This window comes from Anser brachyrhynchus, assembly GCF_964034855.1.
Source record: "Anser brachyrhynchus genome assembly, chromosome: 28".
In the NCBI taxonomy this organism is placed as follows: Eukaryota; Metazoa; Chordata; class Aves; order Anseriformes; family Anatidae; genus Anser; species Anser brachyrhynchus.
Window position 1 is genome coordinate 2,848,870 of NC_137721.1, and position 26,617 is coordinate 2,875,486.

The 26,617-nt window shown below is 57.6% G+C and overlaps 10 protein-coding genes across 10 annotated transcripts; 5 read left to right on the top strand and 5 right to left on the bottom strand.

Moving 5' to 3' along the window:
- Positions 1-417: 417 nt before the first annotated feature.
- LOC308183587 (uncharacterized protein) lies at positions 418-1,394 on the top strand. The gene is made up of 2 exons (XM_080569798.1): positions 418-443; positions 542-1,394. The coding sequence occupies exon 2, from the start codon at positions 563-565 to the stop codon at positions 995-997; it is 435 nt and encodes a 144-aa protein (XP_080425924.1). The 5' UTR covers positions 418-443; positions 542-562; the 3' UTR covers positions 998-1,394.
- A 2,226-nt stretch (positions 1,395-3,620) lies between these two features.
- LOC308183589 (uncharacterized protein) lies at positions 3,621-4,399 on the bottom strand. Its single transcript, XM_080569800.1, has 2 exons — positions 4,382-4,399; positions 3,621-4,283 (listed from the first exon to the last, which is right to left on the bottom strand). Exon 2 carries the CDS (start codon positions 4,260-4,262, stop codon positions 3,828-3,830), a length of 435 nt encoding a protein of 144 aa, XP_080425926.1. The 5' UTR covers positions 4,263-4,283; positions 4,382-4,399; the 3' UTR covers positions 3,621-3,827.
- Positions 4,400-5,523: 1,124 nt separating this feature from the next.
- On the top strand, positions 5,524-6,498 carry LOC308183599 (uncharacterized protein; the record flags this gene model as incomplete). The annotated part of the gene is made up of 1 exon (XM_080569809.1): positions 5,524-6,498. The coding sequence occupies one exon, from the start codon at positions 5,524-5,526 to the stop codon at positions 5,956-5,958; it is 435 nt and encodes a 144-aa protein (XP_080425935.1). The 3' UTR covers positions 5,959-6,498.
- A 1,855-nt stretch (positions 6,499-8,353) lies between these two features.
- On the bottom strand, positions 8,354-9,592 carry LOC308183590 (uncharacterized protein). Its single transcript, XM_080569801.1, has one exon. The coding sequence runs from the start codon at positions 9,221-9,223 to the stop codon at positions 8,789-8,791; it is 435 nt and encodes a 144-aa protein (XP_080425927.1). The 5' UTR covers positions 9,224-9,592; the 3' UTR covers positions 8,354-8,788.
- Positions 9,593-9,813: 221 nt separating this feature from the next.
- On the top strand, positions 9,814-12,499 carry LOC308183596 (uncharacterized protein). Its single transcript, XM_080569806.1, has one exon. It carries the CDS (start codon positions 10,485-10,487, stop codon positions 10,917-10,919), a length of 435 nt encoding a protein of 144 aa, XP_080425932.1. The 5' UTR covers positions 9,814-10,484; the 3' UTR covers positions 10,920-12,499.
- Positions 12,500-13,662: 1,163 nt separating this feature from the next.
- On the bottom strand, positions 13,663-14,582 carry LOC308183594 (uncharacterized protein). The gene has a single exon (XM_080569805.1). The coding sequence runs from the start codon at positions 14,182-14,184 to the stop codon at positions 13,750-13,752; it is 435 nt and encodes a 144-aa protein (XP_080425931.1). The 5' UTR covers positions 14,185-14,582; the 3' UTR covers positions 13,663-13,749.
- Positions 14,583-15,287: 705 nt separating this feature from the next.
- On the top strand, positions 15,288-16,064 carry LOC308183584 (uncharacterized protein). Its single transcript, XM_080569795.1, has 2 exons — positions 15,288-15,325; positions 15,424-16,064. Exon 2 carries the CDS (start codon positions 15,445-15,447, stop codon positions 15,877-15,879), a length of 435 nt encoding a protein of 144 aa, XP_080425921.1. The 5' UTR covers positions 15,288-15,325; positions 15,424-15,444; the 3' UTR covers positions 15,880-16,064.
- A 2,534-nt stretch (positions 16,065-18,598) lies between these two features.
- Positions 18,599-19,611, bottom strand: LOC308183597 (uncharacterized protein). Its single transcript, XM_080569807.1, has one exon. The coding sequence runs from the start codon at positions 19,142-19,144 to the stop codon at positions 18,710-18,712; it is 435 nt and encodes a 144-aa protein (XP_080425933.1). The 5' UTR covers positions 19,145-19,611; the 3' UTR covers positions 18,599-18,709.
- A 648-nt stretch (positions 19,612-20,259) lies between these two features.
- LOC308183586 (uncharacterized protein) lies at positions 20,260-21,235 on the top strand. Its single transcript, XM_080569797.1, has 2 exons — positions 20,260-20,285; positions 20,384-21,235. Exon 2 carries the CDS (start codon positions 20,405-20,407, stop codon positions 20,837-20,839), a length of 435 nt encoding a protein of 144 aa, XP_080425923.1. The 5' UTR covers positions 20,260-20,285; positions 20,384-20,404; the 3' UTR covers positions 20,840-21,235.
- Positions 21,236-22,394: 1,159 nt separating this feature from the next.
- LOC308183602 (uncharacterized protein) lies at positions 22,395-23,949 on the bottom strand. The gene is made up of 2 exons (XM_080569812.1): positions 23,534-23,949; positions 22,395-23,435 (listed from the first exon to the last, which is right to left on the bottom strand). The coding sequence occupies exon 2, from the start codon at positions 23,412-23,414 to the stop codon at positions 22,998-23,000; it is 417 nt and encodes a 138-aa protein (XP_080425938.1). The 5' UTR covers positions 23,415-23,435; positions 23,534-23,949; the 3' UTR covers positions 22,395-22,997.
- Between the last annotated feature and the right edge of the window lie 2,668 nt (positions 23,950-26,617).

The following is a 26,617-nucleotide window of genomic DNA, read 5'->3' on the forward strand; positions in this document are numbered from 1 at the left end:
GTTTACCAGCCCATAAAAGGGAGGTAATGGCAGGCGTGCTGGCTGTGCACAGGGTTGCAAAGCACATCTTCCGCCAATTGCCTGTGACTCTTCCACATAGAGAACGTTTGGGATTAGGGAAAAATCAGGGTTTATTGGTGTTTCAGGTCAGCTTCAGCAGTGTCTGGCCTTTGATGTAGTTGAATGGCATGGTTTGTCACTCCCATCACCTCCCTGCTCCCCAGGGCAAGTTTGAGCCACAGTGTCCCTGATGGGGAGGGATATAATTGCTCCACGTCTCCAAGTGTGTCATGATTTGTGCTGGCTTTATTGCATGAATATCTGAGGCTTCCACCACCGCCCCCTGCCTGATGTTACAGGCTGTCTGGGACAGGTATAAAAGGGCTGAGGGCTTCGCAGCCCTCTATCCTGCTTCCTCCACTTGTCTCTAAACAGATCACCTGGTAAGTCGTGCTCTTGGAGGCTTCTCGCGGCTCTCTCCCTGCCTCCGTCAGTACAGCCTCTCCCCAGATCCTTGCCTAACTCTGCCTGCCCTTTGCAGTACTCCTTGCCTGCGTGGAAGATGTCCTGCTCCAGCCTGTGTGCTCCTGTGTGCGGGGTGGCTGCCCCGGCCCCAGTGGCTGACAGCTTCAACGAGCCCTGCGTGCAGCAGTGCCCTGACTCCACCGTGGTGATCCAGCCCCCGGCCACGGTGCTCACCTTGCCCGGGCCCATCCTCAGCTCCTTCCCGCAGCATGCCGTGGTCGGCTCGGCAGGAGTCCCGGGTGTGGCAGGGGGCTTCGGCGGCACTTTTGGAGGCCGTGGTGGCTTTGGGGGCTATGGAGGCCTTGGGGGCTATGGCGGCCTTTTGGGCTATGGAGGCCTTGGGGGTTACGGAGGCCTTGGTGGCTATGGAGGCCTTGGAGGCTATGGGGGCTATGGAGCATTTGGCAGCTGCGGATATGGCGGCTGGCGTCGGGGCCTCAGGTACCTCAGTGGCAACTGCGGGCCCTGCTAAGCCCACCTCTGGCTCCAACCTCTGACAAAGGAGAGCTCCAGAGCTGCCCTGGTATGTCCCGCCATGACACCAGCAGGAAGGGCACCCCTTCATCATCACTGGCCTCCAGAGCTTGGGGGCCTCGTGCCTGCATGGGGCGCAACTCTGACTTTTACCTGCCCCGCTTGAGATTCTCTTCAGGACTTGCTGCCCAGTGATACGCAACCCAGCACCTTCCTCCTGTTCCTGTGGTGTCATTTCTGGTTCCATCCTCTGTGCTTTTTCCAAGGAGTTGGTGGATGCTCCTGGACAGGGGCTGCCTTTCTGCCATCTTCCTGCTCCCCTGGACTTGCAATAAAAGCTCTATTGCACCACATTCTCGACCCATGGTATTTCTTCATCCTTCTTCTTCCAGACTTCCCCCAAACCTCAGAGCCGGGGCAGTTAGGCCGCTGGCTGCACTCCTGGCTTTGCTAATGGGGCCTTTGGGCCGCTGGGGCAGGGCATTACGACTGAAGATCAGAGTCCCCAGTGGGTCTTGTAGAGGACAGCCCCCTGAACCTCCTCCCTTCTCTCAGCGGGAAGAATGGCAATGTTCTCAATGTTTTCAATCTCAATGTTCTTTGAGAACACGACAGAGAAACAGACGTCTTGCACAGCCACCACAGCATGTTTGACCTCTTTATATTGCCTTTTCTATGGTCACCCGTGGAGGTCTGGGGAGACAGAGAGACGGCCACTGCATGGTCAGGGCTCCTGCCACCTGCTGACTGTGCTCATGTGCCCAGCTGCAACTGGTGGCACTGGGAAGGGGTGAAGGAGACACAGCCAAGTCTGCCCAAGGTTCCCCTCACATCATGTACACATTGCAGCCATCCAGAGCCAGGGGGCACAAAGGCCTTGAGTAGGAGGTGGGTGTCTGTACCCTCCTCATGTCCCTTCCTTTCCCAAACATCTCGTGATTGTGTGATCCTGGCTCTGCACAGTGGTCTTTCTTGGAGACGGTTCCTGCCATGGAAATCAAGAAGAGCAGTGGGGCAGCACATTGGTCGCTGCTGGGGGCTCAAGAAAACATGCATCACCCGTAATTGTCAAGACAGGGGAAGGGGAAAACAGCAGCAAACTGTCCGAGCAGCCACAGCTTTCCTCCACCACCTGCGCAGAAGTTTGTGTGTCTCCTCTTGTGCTTGAGGACCTCTTTTCCATTTCTGCCCATCCACACCACTCCCCAGGCTCCAGTGCTAGGACCCCCAGCCAACCACTGGGTGCTGCCTCACATAGCATCCCCTGCATGCTGGGTGAGGGCAGAGTGGTGGGAGGCAGCAGTCGTGCCTCCTCACAGCTGTTGTGGCCAGGTGTTCTGGGGGCCTGGCCGTGCAGGTCGCTTGGTGTGCTGGTGTGTGAGGAAGGGCAGCCATGGCCTGGCAGCATGTCTGCAGTATGGGGCTGTGTGGAGCACTGCTGTCCTACCCGGGCAGAGCTGTGTCCACCAGCAGCAAGCAGGCAAGCTGTGTATACAGGGAAGAGCTTCTGGCCCAGTGATGGGGAAAGGCGTGCAAGTGCTCCATGGAGATGTGGGAGGAAGAGGAGGGAAACCCGAGGGGCTGGAGGAAAGGCTGGTCGGAGGACCTCCGCCTCCTTCCTCTGTCCCGTGGCCTTCCACTTGGCTCTAACCAGGCCTATGCCCTTAGGGAGGCTGTTCTGACCATCTTATAATGGCCGTGCTGTGCAGGGCATTTGGAGGAGTTGAGGGAACGCCTGCAGGGCCCCTGAAAATGCTCCAGTGGCAGCTCCCTGGCCTCACAGCAAGAAGTGAATGGAGGTAGGAACATGCAAAAAATGGGGTCGAAAATGTGGTGCAACAGAGATTTTATTTCAGTTCCAAGGGAGCATGGAGACAGCAGAAGGGTAGCCCCTGGCCAGGGGCAGGCCCGACTCCTTGCATAAACAAGAGAAGAGGTGAGCATCAGCAATGCCACAGGAACAGGCGTATGGTGCTGGGCAGTGTCATCATGGGGCAGCAAGTCCTGAAAAAAAGCTCAAGCAGGAAGGACAAAGACAGAGATGGGCCCCATGCAGGCATGAAACCTCCAGGCTCTGAAGCCCAGGGATGCTGAAGAGGAGCCCTTCCTGGCAACATCAGGTAGGGATGTTCCATGGAAGCTCTAGAGCCCTCCTTCATCAGGGGAGAGCTTCTGGCCCAGGGATGGGGAAAGGCATGCAAGTGCTCCATGGAGATGTGGGAGGAAGAGGAGGGAAACCCGAGGGGCTGGAGGAAAGGCTGGTGGGTGGACCTGCGCCTCCTTCCTCTGTCCCGTGGCCTCCCAGCTGACTCTAACCAGGCCTTTGCCCTTGGGGAGGCTGTGGCAACCCTCTTGTAATGGCCGTGCTGCGCAGGGCTTTTGGAGGAGGTGAGGGAGTGCATACGGGGCCCCTGAGGACTCCGCGGTGGCAGCTCCCTAGCCTTACAGCAAGAAGCAAACGGAGGAAGGGTCACAGAAAAGACAGGGTCCAGAATGAGGTGCAACAGAGTTTTTATTTCAGGTCCAGGGGAGCAGGGAGATGGCAGAAAGGCAGCCCCTGACTCCATGCAGAAGGCAGAGCATTGGTGAGCAGCCGCAATGCCACAGGAGGCATCCGTTGCTTGGCTGCATCGTCATGGGGCAGCAAGTCCTGTAGAGAAGCTCAAGCAGGGAGGAGAAGGACAGAGGTGGGCCCCATGCAGGCATTAGGCCTCCATGCTCTGGAGACCAGCGATGATAAAGGGGAGCCTTCCTGATGGTGTCATGTTATGACATTCCGGGGCAGCTCTGGAGCTCTCCTTCGTCAGGGGCTGGAGCCAGTGGTGGGCTTAGCAGGGCCCACAGCTGCCACTGAGGTACCTGAGGCCCCGGCGCCAGCCTCCGTATCCACAGCTCCCAAAGGCTCCATAGCCCCCATAGCCTCCAAGGCCTCCATAGCCCCCAAGGCCTCCATAACCACCAAGGCCTCCATAGCCCAAAAGGCCGCCATAGCCCCCAAGGCCTCCATAGCCCCCAAAGCCACCACGGCCTCCAAAAGTGCCGCCGAAGCCCCCTGCAACACCCGGGACTCCGGCCGAGCCGACCACGGCATGCTGCGGGAAGGAGCTGAGGATGGGCCCGGGCAAGGTGAGCACCGTGGCCGGGGGCTGGATCACCACGGTGGAGTCGGGGCACTGCCGCACGCAGGGCTCATTGGCACTGTCAGCCACTGGGGCCGGGGCGGCCACCCCACACACAGGGGCACACAGGCTGGAGCAGGACATCTTCCACGCAGGCAAGGAGTACTGCAAAGGGCAGGCAGAATTAGGCAAGGATCTGGGGAGAGGCTGAACTGATGGAGGTAGGGAGAGAGCCCCGAGAAACCTCCAAGAGTACGACTTACCCAGGTGATCTGTTTAGAGACAAGTGGAGGAAGCAGGATAGAGGGCTGCAAAGCCCTCAGCCCTTTTATATCTGTCTCAGACAGCCTGCGGCATTGAACAGAGTTGGAAGCCCCAGATATTCATGCAATAAAACTGAAACCCTTCATGACACACGTGGAGACGTGGAGCAATTATATTCCTTCCCCTTCAGGGACACTGAGGCTCAAACATGCACAGGGGAACAGGGATGTGATGGGAGGAACAAGCTGTGACACATAACGTCTTGAAAGGCCAGCTGCTACTGAAGCTGACCTCACGGCACCAATAAACCCCAATGAATTCCAAATCCCCCAGGTGGAATGGGCTTCACCCACAATGCCAACACAGCCACAGCTCTTTGCTTGGCCTTTGGGTGAATTGGAGAGCAAGGAGTAGCACATGTCCCATGGGGCAGGGAAAAGGGCAATGGTTAGGGATGCTCCTAAACTCCCACCTGAGTGCCTTGCAGTCCTTGCCTGTACAGGGTGATGGTGAATGTTTGGGAGCTTTTGCAAGTGGTTGGGATGGCTTCATCCCTTTACCCAAACTTCCACCACCTCTGTTTACCAGCCCATAAAAGGGAGGTAATGGCAGGCGTGCTGGCTGTGCACAGGGTTGCAAAGCACATCTTCCGCCAATTACCCGTGATTCTTCCACATAGAGAACGTTTGGGATTAGGGAAAAATCAGGGTTTATTGGTGTTTCAGGTCAGCTTCAGCAGTGTCTGGCCTTTGATGTAGTTGAATGGCACGGTTTGTCACTCCCATCACCTCCCTGCTCCCCAGGGCAAGTTTGAGCCACAGTGTCCCTGATGGGGAGGGATATAATTGCTCCACATCGCCAAGTGTGTCATGATTTGTGCTGGCTTTATTGCATGAATATCTGAGGCTTCCACCACCGCCCCCTGCCTGATATTGCAGGCTGTCTGGGACAGGTATAAAAGGGCTGAGGGCTTCGCAGCCCTCTATCCTGCTTCCTCCACTTGTCTCTAAACAGATCACCTGGTAAGTCGTGCTCTTGGAGGCTTCTCGCGGCTCTCTCCCTGCCTCCATCAGTACAGCCTCTCCCCAGATCCTTGCCTAATTCTGCCTGCACTTTGCAGTACTCCTTGCCCGCGTGGAAGATGTCCTGCTCCAGCCTGTGTGCCCCTGTGTGTGGGGTGGCCGCCCCGGCCCCAGTGGCTGACAGCTTCAACGAGCCCTGCGTGCGGCAGTGCCCCGACTCCACCGTGGTGATCCAGCCCCCGGCCACGGTGCTCACCTTGCCCGGGCCCATCCTCAGCTCCTTCCCGCAGCATGCCGTGGTCGGCTCCGCAGGAGTCCCGGGTGTGGCAGGGGGCTTCGGCGGCACTTTTGGAGGCCGTGGTGGCTTTGGGGGCTATGGAGGCCTTGGGGGCTATGGCGGCCTTTTGGGCTATGGAGGCCTTGGTGGTTATGGAGGCCTTGGGGGCTATGGAGGCCTTGGAGGCTATGGGGGCTATGGAGCCTTTGGGAGCTGCGGATATGGCGGCTGGCGTCGGGGCCTCAGGTACCTCAGTGGCAACTGCGGGCCCTGCTAAGCCCACCTCTGGCTCCAACCTCTGACAAAGGAGAGCTCCAGAGCTGCCCTGGTATGTCCCGCCATGACACCAGCAGGAAGGGCACCCCTTCATCATCACTGGCCTCCAGAGCTTGGGGGCCCTATGCCTTCATGGGGCGCAACTCTGACTTTTACCTGCCCCGCTAGAGATTGTCTTTAGGACTTGCTGCCCCGTGATACGCAACCCAGCACCTTCCTCCTGTTCCTGTGGTGTCATTTCTGGTTCCATCCTCTGTGCTTTTTCCAAGGAGTTGGTGGATGCTCCTGGACAGGGGCTGCCTTTCTGCCATCTTCCTGCTCCCCTGGACTTGCAATAAAAGCTCTATTGCACCACATTCTCGACCCATGGTATTTCTTCATCCTTCTTCTTCCAGACTTCCCCCAAACCTCAGAGCCGGGGCAGTTGGGCCGCTGGCTGCACTCCTGGCTTTGCTAATGGGGCCTTTGGGCCGCTGGGGCAGGGCATTACGACTGAAGATCAGAGTCCCCAGTGGGTCTTGTAGAGGACAGCCCCCTGAACCTCCTCCCTTCTCTCAGCGGGAAGAATGGCAATGTTCTCAATGTTTTCAATCTCAGTGTTCTTTGAGAACACGACAGAGAAACAGACGTCTTGCACAGCCACCACAGCATGTTTGACCTCTTTATATTGCCTTTTCTATGGTCACCCGTGGAGGTCTGGGGAGACAGGGAGACAGCCACTGCATGGTCAGGGCTCCTGCCACCTGCTGACTGTGCTCATGTGCCCAGCTGCAACTGGTGGCACTGGGAAGGGGTGAAGGAGACACAGCCAAGTCTGCCCAAGGTTCCCCTCACATCATGTACCCATTGCAGCCATCCAGAGCCAGGGGGCACAAAGGCCTTGAGTAGGAGGTGGGTGTCTGTACCCTCCTCATGTCCCTTCCTTTCCCAAACATCTCGTGATTGTGTGATCCTGGCTCTGCACAGTGGTCTTTCTTGGAGACGGTTCCTGCTAGGGAAATCAAGAAGAGCAGTGGGGCAGCACATTGGTCGCTGCTGGGGGCTCAAGAAAACATGCATCACCCGTAATTGTCAAGACAGGGGAAGGGGAAAACAGCAGCAAACTGTCCGAGCAGCCACAGCTTTCCTCCACCACCTGCGCAGAAGTTTGTGTGTCTCCTCTTGTGCTTGAGGACCTCTTTTCCATTTCTGCCCATCCACACCACTCCCCAGGCTCCAGTGCTAGGACCCCCAGCCAACCACTGGGTGCTGCCTCACATAGCATCCCCTGCATGCTGGGTGAGGGCAGAGTGGTGGGAGGCAGCAGTCGTGCCTCCTCACAGCTGTTGTGGCCAGGTGTTCTGGGGGCCTGGCCGTGCAGGTCGCTTGGTGTGCTGGTGTGTGAGGAAGGGCAGCCATGGCCTGGCAGCATGTCTGCAGTATGGGGCTGTGTGGAGCACTGCTGTCCTACCCGGGCAGAGCTGTGTCCACCAGCTACAAGCAGGCAAGCTGTGTATACAGGGAAGAGCTTCTGGCCCAGTGGTGGGGAAAGGCGTGCAAGTGCTCCATGGAGATGTGGGAGGAAGAGGAGGGAAACCCGAGGGGCTGGAGGAAAGGCTGGTTGGAGGACGTCCGCCTCCTTTCTCTGTCCCGTGGCCTTCCACTTGGCTCTAACCAGGCCTATGCCCTTAGGGAGGCTGTGCTGACCGTCTTATAATGGCCGTGCTGTGCAGGGCATTTGGAGGAGTTGAGGGAACGCCTGCAGGGCCCCTGAAAATGCTCCGGTGGCAGCTCCCTGGCCTCACAGCAAGAAGTGAATGGAGGTAGGAACATGCAAAAAATGGGGTCGAAAATGTGGTGCAACAGAGATTTTATTTCAGTTCCAAGGGAGCATGGAGACAGCAGAAGGGTAGCCCCTGGCCAGGGGCAGGCCCGACTCCTTGCATAAACAAGAGAAGAGGTGAGCATCAGCAATGCCACAGGAACAGGCGTATGGTGCTGGGCAGTGTCATCATGGGGCAGCAAGTCCTGAAAAAAAGCTCAAGCAGGAAGGACAAAGACAGAGATGGGCCCCATGCAGGCATGAAACCTCCAGGCTCTGAAGCCCAGGGATGCTGAAGAGGAGCCCTTCCTGGCAACATCAGGTAGGGATGTTCCATGGAAGCTCTAGAGCCCTCCTTCATCAGGGGAGAGCTTCTGGCCCAGGGATGGGGAAAGGCATGCAAGTGCTCCATGGAGATGTGGGAGGAAGAGGAGGGAAACCCGAGGGGCTGGAGGAAAGGCTGGTGGGTGGACCTGCGCCTCCTTCCTCTGTCCCGTGGCCTCCCAGCTGACTCTAACCAGGCCTTTGCCCTTGGGGAGGCTGTGGCAACCTTCTTGTAATGGCCGTGCTGCGCAGGGCTTTTGGAGGAGGTGAGGGAGTGCATACGGGGCCCCTGAGGACTCCGCGGTGGCAGCTCCCTAGCCTTACAGCAAGAAGCAAACGGAGGAAGGGTCACAGAAAAGACAGGGTCCAGAATGAGGTGCAACAGAGCTTTTATTTCAGGTCCAGGGGAGCAGGGAGATGGCAGAAAGGCAGCCCCTGACTCCTTGCAGAAGGCAGAGCGTTGGTGAGCAGCCGCAATGCCACAGGAGGCGTCCGTTGCTTGGCTGCATCGTCATGGGGCAGCAAGTCCTGTAGAGAAGCTCAAGCAGGGAGGAGAAGGACAGAGGTGGGCCCCATGCAGGCATTAGGCCTCCATGCTCTGGAGACCAGCGATGATAAAGGGGAGCCTTCCTGATGGTGTCATGTTATGACATTCCGGGGCAGCTCTGGAGCTCTCCTTCGTCAGGGGCTGGAGCCAGTGGTGGGCTTAGCAGGGCCCACAGCTGCCACTGAGGTACCTGAGGCCCCGGCGCCAGCCTCCGTATCCACAGCTCCCAAAGGCTCCATAGCCCCCATAGCCTCCAAGGCCTCCATAGCCCCCAAGGCCTCCATAACCACCAAGGCCTCCATAGCCCAAAAGGCCGCCATAGCCCCCAAGGCCTCCATAGCCCCCAAAGCCACCACGGCCTCCAAAAGTGCCGCCGAAGCCCCCTGCAACACCCGGGACTCCGGCCGAGCCGACCACGGCATGCTGCGGGAAGGAGCTGAGGATGGGCCCGGGCAAGGTGAGCACCGTGGCCGGGGGCTGGATCACCACGGTGGAGTCGGGGCACTGCCGCACGCAGGGCTCGTTGGCACTGTCAGCCACTGGGGCCGGGGCGGCCACCCCACACACAGGGGCACACAGGCTGGAGCAGGACATCTTCCACGCAGGCAAGGAGTACTGCAAAGGGCAGGCAGAATTAGGCAAGGATCTGGGGAGAGGCTGAACTGATGGAGGTAGGGAGAGAGCCCCGAGAAACCTCCAAGAGTACGACTTACCCAGGTGATCTGTTTAGAGACAAGTGGAGGGAGCAGGATAGAGGGCTGCAAAGCCCTCAGCCCTTTTATATCTGTCTCAGACAGCCTGCGGCATTGAACAGAGTTGGAAGCCCCAGATATTCATGCAATAAAACTGAAACCCTTCATGACACACGTGGAGACGTGGAGCAATTATATTCCTTCCCCTTCAGGGACACTGAGGCTCAAACATGCGCAGGGGAACAGGGATGTGATGGGAGGAACAAGCTGTGACACATAACGTCTTGAAAGGCCAGCTGCTACTGAAGCTGACATCACGGCACCAATAAACCCCAATGAATTCCTAATCCCCCAGGCGGATTGGGCTTCACCCACAATGCCAACACAGCCACAGCTCTTTGCTTGGCCTTCAGGTGAATTGGAGAGCAAGGAGTAGCACATGTCCCATGGGGCAGGGAAAAGGGCAATGGTTAGGGATGCTCCTAAACTCCCACCTGAGTGCCTTGCAGTCCTTGCCTGTACAGGGTGATGGTGAATGTTTGGGAGCTTTTGCAAGTGGTTGGGATGGCTTCATCCCTTTACCCAAACTTCTACCACCTCTGTTTACCAGCCCATAAAAGGGAGGTAATGGCAGGCGTGCTGGCTGTGCACAGGGTTGCAAAGCACATCTTCCGCCAATTACCCGTGATTCTTCCACATAGAGAACGTTTGGGATTAGGGAAAAATCAGGGTTTATTGGTGTTTCAGGTCAGCTTCAGCAGTGTCTGGCCTTTGATGTAGTTGAATGGCACGGTTTGTCACTCCCATCACCTCCCTGCTCCCCAGGGCAAGTTTGAGCCACAGTGTCCCTGATGGGGAGGGATATAATTGCTCCACATCGCCAAGTATGTCATGATTTGTGCTGGCTTTATTGCATGAATATCTGAGGCTTCCACCACCGCCCCCTGCCTGATGTTGCAGGCTGTCTGGGACAGGTATAAAAGGGCTGAGGGCTTCGCAGCCCTCTATCCTGCTTCCTCCACTTGTCTCTAAACAGATCACCTGGTAAGTCGTGCTCTTGGAGGCTTCTCGCGGCTCTCTCCCTGCCTCCATCAGTACAGCCTCTCCCCAGATCCTTGCCTAACTCTGCCTGCACTTTGCAGTACTCCTTGCCTGCGTGGAAGATGTCCTGCTCCAGCCTGTGTGCCCCTGTGTGTGGGGTGGCCGCCCCGGCCCCAGTGGCTGACAGCGCCAACGAGCCCTGCGTGCGGCAGTGCCCCGACTCCACCGTGGTGATCCAGCCCCCGGCCACGGTGCTTACCTTGCCCGGGCCCATCCTCAGCTCCTTCCCGCAGCATGCCGTGGTCGGCTCGGCAGGAGTCCCGGGTGTGGCAGGGGGCTTCGGCGGCACTTTTGGAGGCCGTGGTGGCTTTGGGGGCTATGGAGGCCTTGGGGGCTATGGCGGCCTTTTGGGCTATGGAGGCCTTGGGGGTTACGGAGGCCTTGGGGGCTATGGAGGCCTTGGGGGTTATGGGGCCTATGGAGCCTTTGGGAGCTGCGGATATGGCGGCTGGCGTCGGGGCCACAGGTACCTCAGTGGCAACTGCGGGCCCTGCTAAGCCCACCTCTGGCTCCAACCTCTGACAAAGGAGAGCTCCAGAGCTGCCCTGGTATGTCCCGCCATGACACCAGCAGGAAGGGCACCCCTTCATCATCACTGGCCTCCAGAGCTTGGGGGCCCTATGCCTTCATGGGGCGCAACTCTGACTTTTACCTGCCCCGCTAGAGATTGTCTTTAGGACTTGCTGCCCCGTGATACGCAACCCAGCACCTTCCTCCTGTTCCTGTGGCGTCATTTCTGGTTCCATTCTCTGTGCTTTTTCCAAGGAGTTGGTGGATGCTCCTGGACAGGGGCTGCCTTTCTGCCATCTTCCTGCTCCCCTGGACTTGCAATAAAAGCTCTATTGCACCACATTCTCGACCCATGGTATTTCTTCATCCTTCTTCTTCCAGACTTCCCCCAAACCTCAGAGCCGGGGCAGTTGGGCCGCTGGCTGCACTCCTGGCTTTGCTAATGGGGCCTTTGGGCCGCTGGGGCAGGGCATTACGACTGAAGATCAGAGTCCCCAGTGGGTCTTGTAGAGGACAGCCCCCTGAACCTCCTCCCTTCTCTCAGCGGGAAGAATGGCAATGTTCTCAATGTTTTCAATCTCAATGTTCTTTGAGAACACGACAGAGAAACAGACGTCTTGCACAGCCACCACAGCATGTTTGACCTCTTTATATTGCCTTTTCTATGGTCACCCGTGGAGGTCTGGGGAGACAGAGAGACGGCCACTGCATGGTCAGGGCTCCTGCCACCTGCTGACTGTGCTCATGTGCCCAGCTGCAACTGGTGGCACTGGGAAGGGGTGAAGGAGACACAGCCAAGTCTGCCCAAGGTTCCCCTCACATCATGTACACATTGCAGCCATCCAGAGCCAGGGGGCACAAAGGCCTTGAGTAGGAGGTGGTTGTCTGTACCCTCCTCATGTCCCTTCCTTTCCCAAACATCTCGTGATTGTGTGATCCTGGCTCTGCACAGTGGTCTTTCTTGGAGACGGTTCCTGCTAGGGAAATCAAGAAGAGCAGTGGGGCAGCACATTGGTCGCTGCTGGGGGCTCAAGAAAACATGCATCACCCGTAATTGTCAAGACAGGGGAAGGGGAAAACAGCAGCAAACTGTCCGAGCAGCCACAGCTTTCCTCCACCACCTGCGCAGAAGTTTGTGTGTCTCCTCTTGTGCTTGAGGACCTCTTTTCCATTTCTGCCCATCCACACCACTCCCCAGGCTCCAGTGCTAGGACCCCCAGCCAACCACTGGGTGCTGCCTCACATAGCATCCCCTGCATGCTGGGTGAGGGCAGAGTGGTGGGAGGCAGCAGTCGTGCCTCCTCACAGCTGTTGTGGCCAGGTGTTCTGGGGGCCTGGCCGTGCAGGTCGCTTGGTGTGCTGGTGTGTGAGGAAGGGCAGCCATGGCCTGGCAGCATGTCTGCAGTATGGGGCTGTGTGGAGCACTGCTGTCCTACCCGGGCAGAGCTGTGTCCACCAGCTACAAGCAGGCAAGCTGTGTATACAGGGAAGAGCTTCTGGCCCAGTGGTGGGGAAAGGCGTGCAAGTGCTCCATGGAGATGTGGGAGGAAGAGGAGGGAAACCCGAGGGGCTGGAGGAAAGGCTGGTTGGAGGACGTCCGCCTCCTTTCTCTGTCCCGTGGCCTTCCACTTGGCTCCAACCAGGCCTATGCCCTTAGGGAGGCTGTGCTGACCGTCTTATAATGGCCGTGCTGTGCAGGGCATTTGGAGGAGTTGAGGGAACGCCTGCAGGGCCCCTGAAAATGCTCCGGTGGCAGCTCCCTGGCCTCACAGCAAGAAGTGAATGGAGGTAGGAACATGCAAAAAATGGGGTCGAAAATGTGGTGCAACAGAGATTTTATTTCAGTTCCAAGGGAGCATGGAGACAGCAGAAGGGTAGCCCCTGGCCAGGGGCAGGCCCGACTCCTTGCATAAACAAGAGAAGAGGTGAGCATCAGCAATGCCACAGGAACAGGCGTATGGTGCTGGGCAGTGTCATCATGGGGCAGCAAGTCCTGAAAAAAAGCTCAAGCAGGAAGGACAAAGACAGAGATGGGCCCCATGCAGGCATGAAACCTCCAGGCTCTGAAGCCCAGGGATGCTGAAGAGGAGCCCTTCCTGGCAACATCAGGTAGGGATGTTCCATGGAAGCTCTAGAGCCCTCCTTCATCAGGGGAGAGCTTCTGGCCCAGGGATGGGGAAAGGCATGCAAGTGCTCCATGGAGATGTGGGAGGAAGAGGAGGGAAACCCGAGGGGCTGGAGGAAAGGCTGGTGGGTGGACCTGCGCCTCCTTCCTCTGTCCCGTGGCCTCCCAGCTGACTCTAACCAGGCCTTTGCCCTTGGGGAGGCTGTGGCAACCCTCTTGTAATGGCCGTGCTGCGCAGGGCTTTTGGAGGAGGTGAGGGAGTGCATACGGGGCCCCTGAGGACTCCGCGGTGGCAGCTCCCTAGCCTTACAGCAAGAAGCAAACGGAGGAAGGGTCACAGAAAAGACAGGGTCCAGAATGAGGTGCAACAGAGCTTTTATTTCAGGTCCAGGGGAGCAGGGAGATGGCAGAAAGGCAGCCCCTGACTCCTTGCAGAAGGCAGAGCGTTGGTGAGCAGCCACAATGCCACAGGAGGCGTCCGTTGCTTGGCTGCATCGTCATGGGGCAGCAAGTCCTGTAGAGAAGCTCAAGCAGGGAGGAGAAGGACAGAGGTGGGCCCCATGCAGGCATTAGGCCTCCATGCTCTGGAGACCAGCAATGATAAAGGGGAGCCTTCCTGATGGTGTCATGTTATGACATTCCGGGGCAGCTCTGGAGCTCTCCTTCGTCAGGGGCTGGAGCCAGTGGTGGGCTTAGCAGGGCCCACAGCTGCCACTGAGGTACCTGAGGCCCCGGCGCCAGCCTCCGTATCCACAGCTCCCAAAGGCTCCATAGCCCCCATAGCCTCCAAGGCCTCCATAGCCCCCAAGGCCTCCATAACCACCAAGGCCTCCATAGCCCAAAAGGCCGCCATAGCCCCCAAGGCCTCCATAGCCCCCAAAGCCACCACGGCCTCCAAAAGTGCCGCCGAAGCCCCCTGCAACACCCGGGACTCCGGCCGAGCCGACCACGGCATGCTGCGGGAAGGAGCTGAGGATGGGCCCGGGCAAGGTGAGCACCGTGGCCGGGGGCTGGATCACCACGGTGGAGTCGGGGCACTGCCGCACGCAGGGCTCGTTGGCACTGTCAGCCACTGGGGCCGGGGCGGCCACCCCACACACAGGGGCACACAGGCTGGAGCAGGACATCTTCCACGCAGGCAAGGAGTACTGCAAAGGGCAGGCAGAATTAGGCAAGGATCTGGGGAGAGGCTGAACTGATGGAGGTAGGGAGAGAGCCCCGAGAAACCTCCAAGAGCACGACTTACCCAGGTGATCTGTTTAGAGACAAGTGGAGGAAGCAGAATAGAGGGCTGCAAAGCCCTCAGCCCTTTTATATCTGTCTCAGACAGCCTGCGGCGTTGAACAGAGTTGGAAGCCCCAGATATTCATGCAATAAAACTGAAACCCTTCATGACACACGTGGAGACGTGGAGCAATTATATCCCTCCCCATTGAGGACACTGAGGCTCAAACATGCACAGGAGAACAGGGATGTGATGGGAGGAACAAGCTGTGACACATAACGTCTTGAAAGGCCAGCTGCTACTGAAGCTGACCTCACGGCACCAATAAACCCGAATGAATTCCTAATCCCCCAGGTGGAATGGGCTTCACCCACAATGCCAACACAGCCACAGCTCTTTGCTTGGCCTTTGGGTGAATTGGAGAGCAAGGAGTAGCACATGTCCCATGGGGCAGGGAAAAGGGCAATGGTTAGGGATGCTCCTAAACTCCCACCTGAGTGCCTTGCAGTCCTTGCCTGTACAGGGTGATGGTGAATGTTTGGGAGCTTTTGCAAGTGGTTGGGATGGCTTCATCCCTTTACCCAAACTTCCACCACCTCTGTTTACCAGCCCATAAAAGGGAGGTAATGGCAGGCGTGCTGGCTGTGCACAGGGTTGCAAAGCACATCTTCCGCCAATTGCCTGTGACTCTTCCACATAGAGAACGTTTGGGATTAGGGAAAAATCAGGGTTTATTGGTGTTTCAGGTCAGCTTCAGCAGTGTCTGGCCTTTGATGTAGTTGAATGGCATGGTTTGTCACTCCCATCACCTCCCTGCTCCCCAGGGCAAGTTTGAGCCACAGTGTCCCTGATGGGGAGGGATATAATTGCTCCACGTCTCCAAGTGTGTCATGATTTGTGCTGGCTTTATTGCATGAATATCTGAGGCTTCCACCACCGCCCCCTGCCTGATGTTACAGGCTGTCTGGGACAGGTATAAAAGGGCTGAGGGCTTCGCAGCCCTCTATCCTGCTTCCTCCACTTGTCTCTAAACAGATCACCTGGTAAGTCGTGCTCTTGGAGGCTTCTCGCGGCTCTCTCCCTGCCTCCGTCAGTACAGCCTCTCCCCAGATCCTTGCCTAACTCTGCCTGCACTTTGCAGTACTCCTTGCCTGCGTGGAAGATGTCCTGCTCCAGCCTGTGTGCTCCTGTGTGCGGGGTGGCTGCCCCGGCCCCAGTGGCTGACAGCTTCAACGAGCCCTGCGTGCGGCAGTGCCCTGACTCCACCGTGGTGATCCAGCCCCCGGCCACGGTGCTCACCTTGCCCGGGCCCATCCTCAGCTCCTTCCCGCAGCATGCCGTGGTCGGCTCGGCAGGAGTCCCGGGTGTGGCAGGGGGCTTCGGCGGCACTTTTGGAGGCCGTGGTGGCTTTGGGGGCTATGGAGGCCTTGGGGGCTATGGCGGCCTTTTGGGCTATGGAGGCCTTGGGGGTTACGGAGGCCTTGGTGGCTATGGAGGCCTTGGAGGCTATGGGGGCTATGGAGCATTTGGCAGCTGCGGATATGGCGGCTGGCGTCGGGGCCACAGGTACCTCAGTGGCAACTGCGGGCCCTGCTAAGCCCACCTCTGGCTCCAACCTCTGACAAAGGAGAGCTCCAGAGCTGCCCTGGTATGTCCCGCCATGACACCAGCAGGAAGGGCACCCCTTCATCATCACTGGCCTCCAGAGCTTGGGGGCCTCGTGCCTGCATGGGGCGCAACTCTGACTTTTACCTGCCCCGCTTGAGATTCTCTTCAGGACTTGCTGCCCAGTGATACACAACCCAGCACCTTCCTCCTGTTCCTGTGGTGTCATTTCTGGTTCCATCCTCTGTGCTTTTTCCAAGGAGTTGGTGGATGCTCCTGGACAGGGGCTGCCTTTCTGCCATCTTCCTGCTCCCCTGGACTTGCAATAAAAGCTCTATTGCACCACATTCTCGACCCATGGTATTTCTTCATCCTTCTTCTTCCAGACTTCCCCCAAACCTCAGAGCCGGGGCAGTTGGGCCGCTGGCTGCACTCCTGGCTTTGCTAATGGGGCCTTTGGGCCGCTGGGGCAGGGCATTACGACTGAAGATCAGAGTCCCCAGTGGGTCTTGTAGAGGACAGCCCCCTGAACCTCCTCCCTTCTCTCAGCGGGAAGAATGGCAATGTTCTCAATGTTTTCAATCTCAATGTTCTTTGAGAACACGACAGAGAAACAGACGTCTTGCACAGCCACCACAGCATGTTTGACCTCTTTATATTGCCTTTTCTATGGTCACCCGTGGAGGTCTGGGGAGACAGAGAGACGGCCACTGCATGGTCAGGGCTCCTGCCACCTGCTGACTGTGCTCATGTGCCCAGCTGCAACTGGTGGCACTGGGAAGGGGTGAAGGAGACACAGCCAAGTCTGCCCAAGGTTCCCCTCACATCATGTACACATTGCAGCCATCCAGAGCCAGGGGGCACAAAGGCCTTGAGTAGGAGGTGGTTGTCTGTACCCTCCTCATGTCCCTTCCTTTCCCAAACATCTCGTGATTGTGTGATCCTGGCTCTGCACAGTGGTCTTTCTTGGAGACGGTTCCTGCTAGGGAAATCAAGAAGAGCAGTCGGGCAGCACATTGGTCGCTGCTGGGGGCTCAAGAAAACATGCATCACCCGTAATTGTCAAGACAGGGGAAGGGGAAAACAGCAGCAAACTGTCCGAGCAGCCACAGCTTTCCTCCACCACCTGCGCAGAAGTTTGTGTGTCTCCTCTTGTGCTTGAGGACCTCTTTTCCATTTCTGCCCATCCACACCACTCCCCAGGCTCCAGTGCTAGGACCCCCAGCCAACCACTGGGTGCTGCCTCACATAGCATCCCCTGCATGCTGGGTGAGGGCAGAGTGGTGGGAGGCAGCAGTCGTGCCTCCTCACAGCTGTTGTGGCCAGGTGTTCTGGGGGCCTGGCCGTGCAGGTCGCTTGGTGTGCTGGTGTGTGAGGAAGGGCAGCCATGGCCTGGCAGCATGTCTGCAGTATGGGGCTGTGTGGAGCACTGCTGTCCTACCCGGGCAGAGCTGTGTCCACCAGCTACAAGCAGGCAAGCTGTGTATACAGGGAAGAGCTTCTGGCCCAGTGGTGGGGAAAGGCGTGCAAGTGCTCCATGGAGATGTGGGAGGAAGAGGAGGGAAACCCGAGGGGCTGGAGGAAAGGCTGGTTGGAGGACGTCCGCCTCCTTTCTCTGTCCCGTGGCCTTCCACTTGGCTCCAACCAGGCCTATGCCCTTAGGGAGGCTGTGCTGACCGTCTTATAATGGCCGTGCTGTGCAGGGCATTTGGAGGAGTTGAGGGAACGCCTGCAGGGCCCCTGAAAATGCTCCGGTGGCAGCTCCCTGGCCTCACAGCAAGAAGTGAATGGAGGTAGGAACATGCAAAAAATGGGGTCGAAAATGTGGTGCAACAGAGATTTTATTTCAGTTCCAAGGGAGCATGGAGACAGCAGAAGGGTAGCCCCTGGCCAGGGGCAGGCCCGACTCCTTGCATAAACAAGAGAAGAGGTGAGCATCAGCAATGCCACAGGAACAGGCGTATGGTGCTGGGCAGTGTCATCATGGGGCAGCAAGTCCTGAAAAAAAGCTCAAGCAGGAAGGACAAAGACAGAGATGGGCCCCATGCAGGCATGAAACCTCCAGGCTCTGAAGCCCAGGGATGCTGAAGAGGAGCCCTTCCTGGCAACATCAGGTAGGGATGTTCCATGGAAGCTCTAGAGCCCTCCTTCATCAGGGGAGAGCTTCTGGCCCAGGGATGGGGAAAGGCATGCAAGTGCTCCATGGAGATGTGGGAGGAAGAGGAGGGAAACCCGAGGGGCTGGAGGAAAGGCTGGTGGGTGGACCTGCGCCTCCTTCCTCTGTCCCGTGGCCTCCCAGCTGACTCTAACCAGGCCTTTGCCCTTGGGGAGGCTGTGGCAACCCTCTTGTAATGGCCGTGCTGCGCAGGGCTTTTGGAGGAGGTGAGGGAGTGCATACGGGGCCCCTGAGGACTCCGCGGTGGCAGCTCCCTAGCCTTACAGCAAGAAGCAAACGGAGGAAGGGTCACAGAAAAGACAGGGTCCAGAATGAGGTGCAACAGAGCTTTTATTTCAGGTCCAGGGGAGCAGGGAGATGGCAGAAAGGCAGCCCCTGACTCCTTGCAGAAGGCAGAGCGTTGGTGAGCAGCCACAATGCCACAGGAGGCGTCCGTTGCTTGGCTGCATCGTCATGGGGCAGCAAGTCCTGTAGAGAAGCTCAAGCAGGGAGGAGAAGGACAGAGGTGGGCCCCATGCAGGCATTAGGCCTCCATGCTCTGGAGACCAGCAATGATAAAGGGGAGCCTTCCTGATGGTGTCATGTTATGACATTCCGGGGCAGCTCTGGAGCTCTCCTTCGTCAGGGGCTGGAGCCAGTGGTGGGCTTAGCAGGGCCCACAGCTGCCACTGAGGTACCTGAGGCCCCGGCGCCAGCCTCCGTATCCACAGCTCCCAAAGGCTCCATAGCCCCCATAGCCTCCAAGGCCTCCATAGCCACCAAGGCCTCCATAACCACCAAGGCCTCCATAGCCCAAAAGGCCGCCATAGCCCCCAAGGCCTCCATAGCCCCCAAAGCCACCACGGCCTCCAAAAGTGCCGCCGAAGCCCCCTGCAACACCCGGGACTCCGGCCGAGCCGACCACGGCATGCTGCGGGAAGGAGCTGAGGATGGGCCCGGGCAAGGTGAGCACCGTGGCCGGGGGCTGGATCACCACGGTGGAGTCGGGGCACTGCCGCACGCAGGGCTCGTTGGCACTGTCAGCCACTGGGGCCGGGGCGGCCACCCCACACACAGGGGCACACAGGCTGGAGCAGGACATCTTCCACGCAGGCAAGGAGTACTGCAAAGGGCAGGCAGAATTAGGCAAGGATCTGGGGAGAGGCTGAACTGATGGAGGTAGGGAGAGAGCCCCGAGAAACCTCCAAGAGCACGACTTACCCAGGTGACCTGTTTAGAGACAAGTGGAGGAAGCAGAATAGAGGGCTGCAAAGCCCTCAGCCCTTTTATATCTGTCTCAGACAGCCTGCGGCGTTGAACAGAGTTGGAAGCCCCAGATATTCATGCAATAAAACTGAAACCCTTCATGACACACGTGGAGACGTGGAGCAATTATATCCCTCCCCATTGAGGACACTGAGGCTCAAACATGCACAGGAGAACAGGGATGTGATGGGAGGAACAAGCTGTGACACATAACGTCTTGAAAGGCCAGCTGCTACTGAAGCTGACCTCACGGCACCAATAAACCCCAATGAATTCCTAATCCCCCAGGTGGAATGGGCTTCACCCACAATGCCAACACAGCCACAGCTCTTTGCTTGGCCTTTGGGTGAATTGGAGAGCAAGGAGTAGCACATGTCCCATGGGGCAGGGAAAATGGCAATGGTTAGGGATGCTCCTAAACTCCCACCTGAGTGCCTTGCAGTCCTTGCCTGTACAGGGTGATGGTGAATGTTTGGGAGCTTTTGCAAGTGGTTGGGATGGCTTCATCCCTTTACCCAAACTTCCACCACCTCTGTTTACCAGCCCATAAAAGGGAGGTAATGGCAGGCGTGCTGGCTGTGCACAGGGTTGCAAAGCACATCTTCCGCCAATTGCCTGTGACTCTTCCACATAGAGAACGTTTGGGATTAGGGAAAAATCAGGGTTTATTGGTGTTTCAGGTCAGCTTCAGCAGTGTCTGGCCTTTGATGTAGTTGAATGGCATGGTTTGTCACTCCCATCACCTCCCTGCTCCCCAGGGCAAGTTTGAGCCACAGTGTCCCTGATGGGGAGGGATATAATTGCTCCACGTCTCCAAGTGTGTCATGATTTGTGCTGGCTTTATTGCATGAATATCTGAGGCTTCCACCACCGCCCCCTGCCTGATGTTACAGGCTGTCTGGGACAGGTATAAAAGGGCTGAGGGCTTCGCAGCCCTCTATCCTGCTTCCTCCACTTGTCTCTAAACAGATCACCTGGTAAGTCGTGCTCTTGGAGGCTTCTCGCGGCTCTCTCCCTGCCTCCGTCAGTACAGCCTCTCCCCAGATCCTTGCCTAACTCTGCCTGCACTTTGCAGTACTCCTTGCCTGCGTGGAAGATGTCCTGCTCCAGCCTGTGTGCTCCTGTGTGCGGGGTGGCTGCCCCGGCCCCAGTGGCTGACAGCTTCAACGAGCCCTGCGTGCAGCAGTGCCCTGACTCCACCGTGGTGATCCAGCCCCCGGCCACGGTGCTCACCTTGCCCGGGCCCATCCTCAGCTCCTTCCCGCAGCATGCCGTGGTCGGCTCGGCAGGAGTCCCGGGTGTGGCAGGGGGCTTCGGCGGCACTTTTGGAGGCCGTGGTGGCTTTGGGGGCTATGGAGGCCTTGGGGGCTATGGCGGCCTTTTGGGCTATGGAGGCCTTGGGGGTTACGGAGGCCTTGGTGGCTATGGAGGCCTTGGAGGCTATGGGGGCTATGGAGCATTTGGCAGCTGCGGATATGGCGGCTGGCGTCGGGGCCACAGGTACCTCAGTGGCAACTGCGGGCCCTGCTAAGCCCACCTCTGGCTCCAACCTCTGACAAAGGAGAGCTCCAGAGCTGCCCTGGTATGTCCCGCCATGACACCAGCAGGAAGGGCACCCCTTCATCATCACTGGCCTCCAGAGCTTGGGGGCCTCGTGCCTGCATGGGGCGCAACTCTGACTTTTACCTGCCCCGCTTGAGATTCTCTTCAGGACTTGCTGCCCAGTGATACGCAACCCAGCACCTTCCTCCTGTTCCTGTGGTGTCATTTCTGGTTCCATCCTCTGTGCTTTTTCCAAGGAGTTGGTGGATGCTCCTGGACAGGGGCTGCCTTTCTGCCATCTTCCTGCTCCCCTGGACTTGCAATAAAAGCTCTATTGCACCACATTCTCGACCCATGGTATTTCTTCATCCTTCTTCTTCCAGACTTCCCCCAAACCTCAGAGCCGGGGCAGTTGGGCCGCTGGCTGCACTCCTGGCTTTGCTAATGGGGCCATTGGGCCGCTGGGGCAGGGCATTACGACTGAAGATCAGAGTCCCCAGTGGGTCTTGTAGAGGACAGCCCCCTGAACCTCCTCCCTTCTCTCAGCGGGAAGAATGGCAATGTTCTCAATGTTTTCAATCTCAATGTTCTTTGAGAACACGACAGAGAAACAGACGTCTTGCACAGCCACCACAGCATGTTTGACCTCTTTATATTGCCTTTTCTATGGTCACCCGTGGAGGTCTGGGGAGACAGGGAGACAGCCACTGCATGGTCAGGGCTCCTGCCACCTGCTGACTGTGCTCATGTGCCCAGCTGCAACTGGTGGCACTGGGAAGGGGTGAAGGAGACACAGCCAAGTTTTCCCAAGGTTCTCCTCACAGCCATGAACACATCACAGCCATCCAGATCCACGGAGCACTTGAGTAGGAGGTGTGTGTCTGTGCCCTCCTCATGTCCCTTCCTTCCCCAAAAGTCTTCCGATCGTGTGATCCTAGCTCTGCACAGTGGTCTTTCGTGGAGACGATTCTTGTCAGGGAAATCAAGAAGAGCAGTGGGGCAGCACATTGGTCGCTGCTGGGGGCTCAAGAAAACATGCATCACCCGTAATTGTCAAGACAGGGGAAGGGGAAAACAGCAGCAAACTGTCCGAGCAGCCACAGCTTTCCTCCACCACCTGCGCAGAAGTTTGTGTGTCTCCTCTTGTGCTTGAGGACCTCTTTTCCATTTCTGCCCATCCACACCACTCCCCAGGCTTCAGTGCTAGGACCCCCAGCCAACCACTGGGTGCTGCCTCACATAGTATCCCCTGCATGCTGGGTGAGGGCAGAGTGGTGGGAGGCAGCAGTCGTGCCTCCTCACAGCCGTTGTGGCCAGGTGTTCTGGGGGCCTGGCCGTGCAGGTCGCTTGGTGTGCTGGTGTGTGAGGAAGGGCAGCCATGGCCTGGCAGCATGTCTGCAGTATGGGGCTGTGTGGAGCACTGCTGTCCTACCCGGGCAGAGCTGTGTCCACCAGCTACAAGCAGGCAAGCTGTGTATACAGGGAAGAGCTTCTGGCCCAGTGGTGGGGAAAGGCATGCAAGTGCTCCATGGAGATGTGGGAGGAAGAGGAGGGAAACCCGAGGGGCTGGAGGAAAGGCTGGTGGGGGGCCCTCCGCCTCCTTCCTCTGTCCCGTGGCCTCCCAGTTGACTCTAACCAGGCCTTTGCCCTTGGGGAGGCTGTGGCGACCCTCTTGTAATGGCCGTGCTGCGCAGGGCATGGGGAGGAGGTGAGGGAGTGCCTGCAGGCCCCCTGAGGACTCCCCGGTGGCAGCTCCCCAACCTCACAGAAAGAAGCGAATGGAGGAAGGGTCACAGAAAAGACAGGGTCCAGAATGAGGTGCAACAGAGCTTTTATTTCAGGTCCAGGGGAGCAGGGAGATGGCAGAAAGGCAGCCCCTGACCCCTTGAAGAAGGCAGAGCGCTGGTGAGCAGCAGCCTTGCCACAGGAGGTGTCTGGTGCTTAGCTGCATCATCATGGGGTATTGAGTCCTGAAGCGAAGCTCAAGCAGCGAGGAGAAGGACAGAGGGGCCCCATGAAGGCACAAGGCCTCCAAGCTCTCAAGCCCAGTGATTCTAAAGGGGAGCCTTTCATGGCAACATCAGGTGGGGAAGTTCCAGGGCAGCTCCAGAGCTCTCCTTCTTCAGGGGCTGGAGCCAGAGGTGGGCTTAGCAGGGCCCGCAGTTGCCGCTGAGGTACCTGTGGCCCCGACGCCAGCCTCCGTATCCGCAGCTCCCAAAGGCACCATAGCCCCCATAGCCTCCGAGGCCTCCATAGCCCCCAAGGCCTCCATAGCCCAAAAGGCCACCATAACCCCCAAGGCCTCCATAGCCCCCAAAGCCACCACGGCCTCCAAAAGTGCCGCCAAAGCCCCCTGCAACACCCGGGACTCCTGCCGAGCCGACCACGGCATGCTGCGGGAAGGAGCTGAGGATGGGCCCGGGCAAGGTGAGCACCGTGGCCGGGGGCTGGATCACTACCGTGGAGTCGGGGCACTGCCGCACGCAAGGCTCATTGGCACTGTCAGCCACTGGGACTGGGGCGGCCACCCCACACACAGGAGCACACAGGCTGGAGCAGGACATCTTCCACGCAGGCAAGGAGTACTGCAAAGAACAGGCAGAATTAGGCAAGGATCTGGGGAGAGGCTGTACTGATGGAGTCAGGGAGAGAGCCACAAGAAGCCTCCAAGAGCACGACTTACCAGGTGATCTGTTTAGAGACAAGTGGAGGAAGCAGGATAGAGGGCTGCAAAGCCCTCAGCCCTTTTATACCTGTCCCAGACAGCCTGTATCATCAGGCAGGGGGTGGTGTTTGAAGTCCCAGATTTTCAGGCAATAAAGCCAGCATGAATCATGACACACTTGGAGATGTGGGGCAATTATATCCTTCCCCATCAGGGACATTGAAATGCAAACGTTCTCTGGGGAACAGGGTGCCGATGGGAGGAACAGGCCACGACACATAACTTCATGAAAAGCCAGCCACTGCTGAAACTGACCTCACACCACCAATAAACCCTGATTTCTTCCTAATCCTAAACTTTGTCTATGTGGAAGAGTCATGGGCAATTGGTTGAAGAAGCATTTTGCAATCCCGTGCACAGCCAGCACGCCTGCCATTACCTCCCTTTTACGGGCTGGTAAACAGAGGTGGTGGAAGTTTGGGTGAAGGGATGAAGCCATCCCACTCACTTGCAGCAGCTCCTAAACACTCACCATCTCCCTGTACAGGCAAGGGCTGCGAGGCACTCGGGTGGGAGTTCAGGAGCATCCCTAACCGTTGTCCTTCTCCCTGCCCTGTGGGACATGTGCTACTCCTTACTCTCCAGTTCTCCTGAAGGCCAAGCAGAGAGCTGTGGCTATGTTGGTGTTGTAGGTGAAGCCCGATCTGCCCAGGGGATTAGGAACTCATTGGGGTTTATTGGTGCTGTGAGGTCAGCTTCAGCAGCACCTGGCCTTTCATGTGACTGTCACGGCCTGTCCCTTCCATCACGTTCCTCTTCCCCAGGGCACATTTGAGCCTCAGTGTCCTCAATGGGGAGGGATAAAATTGCCCCGCGTTTCCACACGTGTCATGATTTGTGATGTCTTTATTGCATGAATATCTGGGGCTTCCACCTCTGTTCAATGCTGCAGGCTGTCTGGGACAGGTATAAAAGGGCTGAGGGTTTCACAGCCCTCTATCCTGCTTCCTCCACTTGTCTCTTACCAGATCACCTGGGTAAGTCCATGCCTTATGTGCCTCTTCTTTTCCTCAGCAATCGTTTCATCAATTGCATCTATTGGTGTTTGTTCTACCATTCTTTTTGTAGTGTTGTATAAGCTTGGTTGTGACAGTAGTGTTTCATAGCTCTGGAAAGGATGGATATTGAAACTTTTAGGCATGGTGCTCTGAGCTTCCCAACGCAATTGTATCCTTTGGGTGCTCAGTCTCTTTCCATGTGCTTTGGATGATGTGGTTTTTCTTATGTCCTAAGGGTCAGGGGGAGTAAGTGGTCTACACTAGCTTTCCAAATGAATATTGTCTTTATGCTCTGACTGCCTGATGTGATGCAGAGCATTTCCTGGGGCACAAGCTCCAAGAACGGGAGAGCCACAGGGTATTTGCAATGTGGTGATGTTCTGATCCCAGCTCTGCCTTCTCTCACAGTTTTGCCTGCAAATCGAAGGATGTCCTGCTCCAGCCTGTGTGCCCCTGTGTGCGGGGTGGCCGCCCCAGTCCCAGTGGCTGACAGCTTCAACGAGCCCTGCGTGCAGCAGTGCCCCGACTCCACCGTGGTGATCCAGCCCCCGGCCACGGTGTTCACCTTGCCCGGGCCCATCCTCAGCTCCTTCCCACAGCATGCCGTGGTCGGCTCAGCGGGAGTCCCGGGTGTGGCAGGGGGCTTCGGCGGCACTTTTGGAGGCCGTGGTGGCTTTGGGGGCTACGGAGGCCTTGGGGGTTATGGTGGCCTTTTGGGTTATGGCGGCATTGGGAGCTATGGAGGCCTTGGAGGCTATGGGGGCTATGGAGCATTTGGGAGCTGTGGATACGGCGGCTGGCGTCGGGGCCACAGGTACCTCAGCGGCAACTGCGGGCCCTGTTAAGCCCACCTCTGCCTCCAGCCCTTGAAGAAGGAGAGCTCCAGGGCTGCCCTGGAACGTCCCAACATGACACCAGCAGGAAGGGCTCCCCTTCATCATCACTGGTCTCCAGAGCTTGGAGGCCCTATGCCTTCATGGGGCCTAGCTCCCTTTTTCTCCTGTCCCAATTGAGTTTCACTTCAGGACTTGCTCCCCCAGGGTGATGCAGCCCAAAGCCAACTGCCTGTTCCTGTGGCTGGCTGCTGCTCGCGTTCTCTCTGCCTTTTGCAAGGAGTTGGGGGCTGCCTCTGCCCTGGGGCTGCCTTTCTGCCATCTTCCTGCTCCCCTGGACTTGCAATAAAAGCTCTATTGCACCACATTCTCGACCCATGGTATTTCTTCATCCTTCTTCTTCCAGACTTCCCCCAAACCTCAGAGCCGGGGCAGTTGGGCCGCTGGCTGCACTCCTGGCTTTGCTAAAGGGGCCTTTGGGCCGCTGGGGCAGGGCATTACGACTGAAGATCAGAGTCCCCAGTGGGTCTTGTAGAGGACAGCCCCCTGAACCTCCTCCCTTCTCTCAGCGGGAAGAATGGCAATGTTCTCAATGTTTTCAATCTCAATGTTCTTTGAGAACACGACAGAGAAACAGACGTCTTGCACAGCCACCACAGCATGTTTGACCTCTTTATATTGCCTTTTCTATGGTCACCCGTGGAGGTCCGGGGAGACAGGGAGACGGCCACTGCATGGTCAGGGCTCCTGCCACCTGCTGACTGTGCTCATGTGCCCAGCTGCAACTGGTGGCACTGGGAAGGGGTGAAGGAGACACAGCCAAGTTTTCCCAAGGTTCTCCTCACAGCCATGAACACATCACAGCCATCCAGATCCACGGAGCACTTGAGTAGGAGGTGTGTGTCTGTGCCCTCCTCATGTCCCTTCCTTCCCCAAAAGTCTTCCGATCGTGTGATCCTAGCTCTGCACAGTGGTCTTTCGTGGAGACGATTCTTGTCAGGGAAATCAAGAAGAGCAGTGGGGCAGCACATTGGTCGCTGCTGGGGGCTCAAGAAAACATGCATCACCCGTAATTGTCAAGACAGGGGAAGGGGAAAACAGCAGCAAACTGTCCGAGCAGCCACAGCTTTCCTCCACCACCTGCGCAGAAGTTTGTGTGTCTCCTCTTGTGCTTGAGGACCTCTTTTCCATTTCTGCCCATCCACACCACT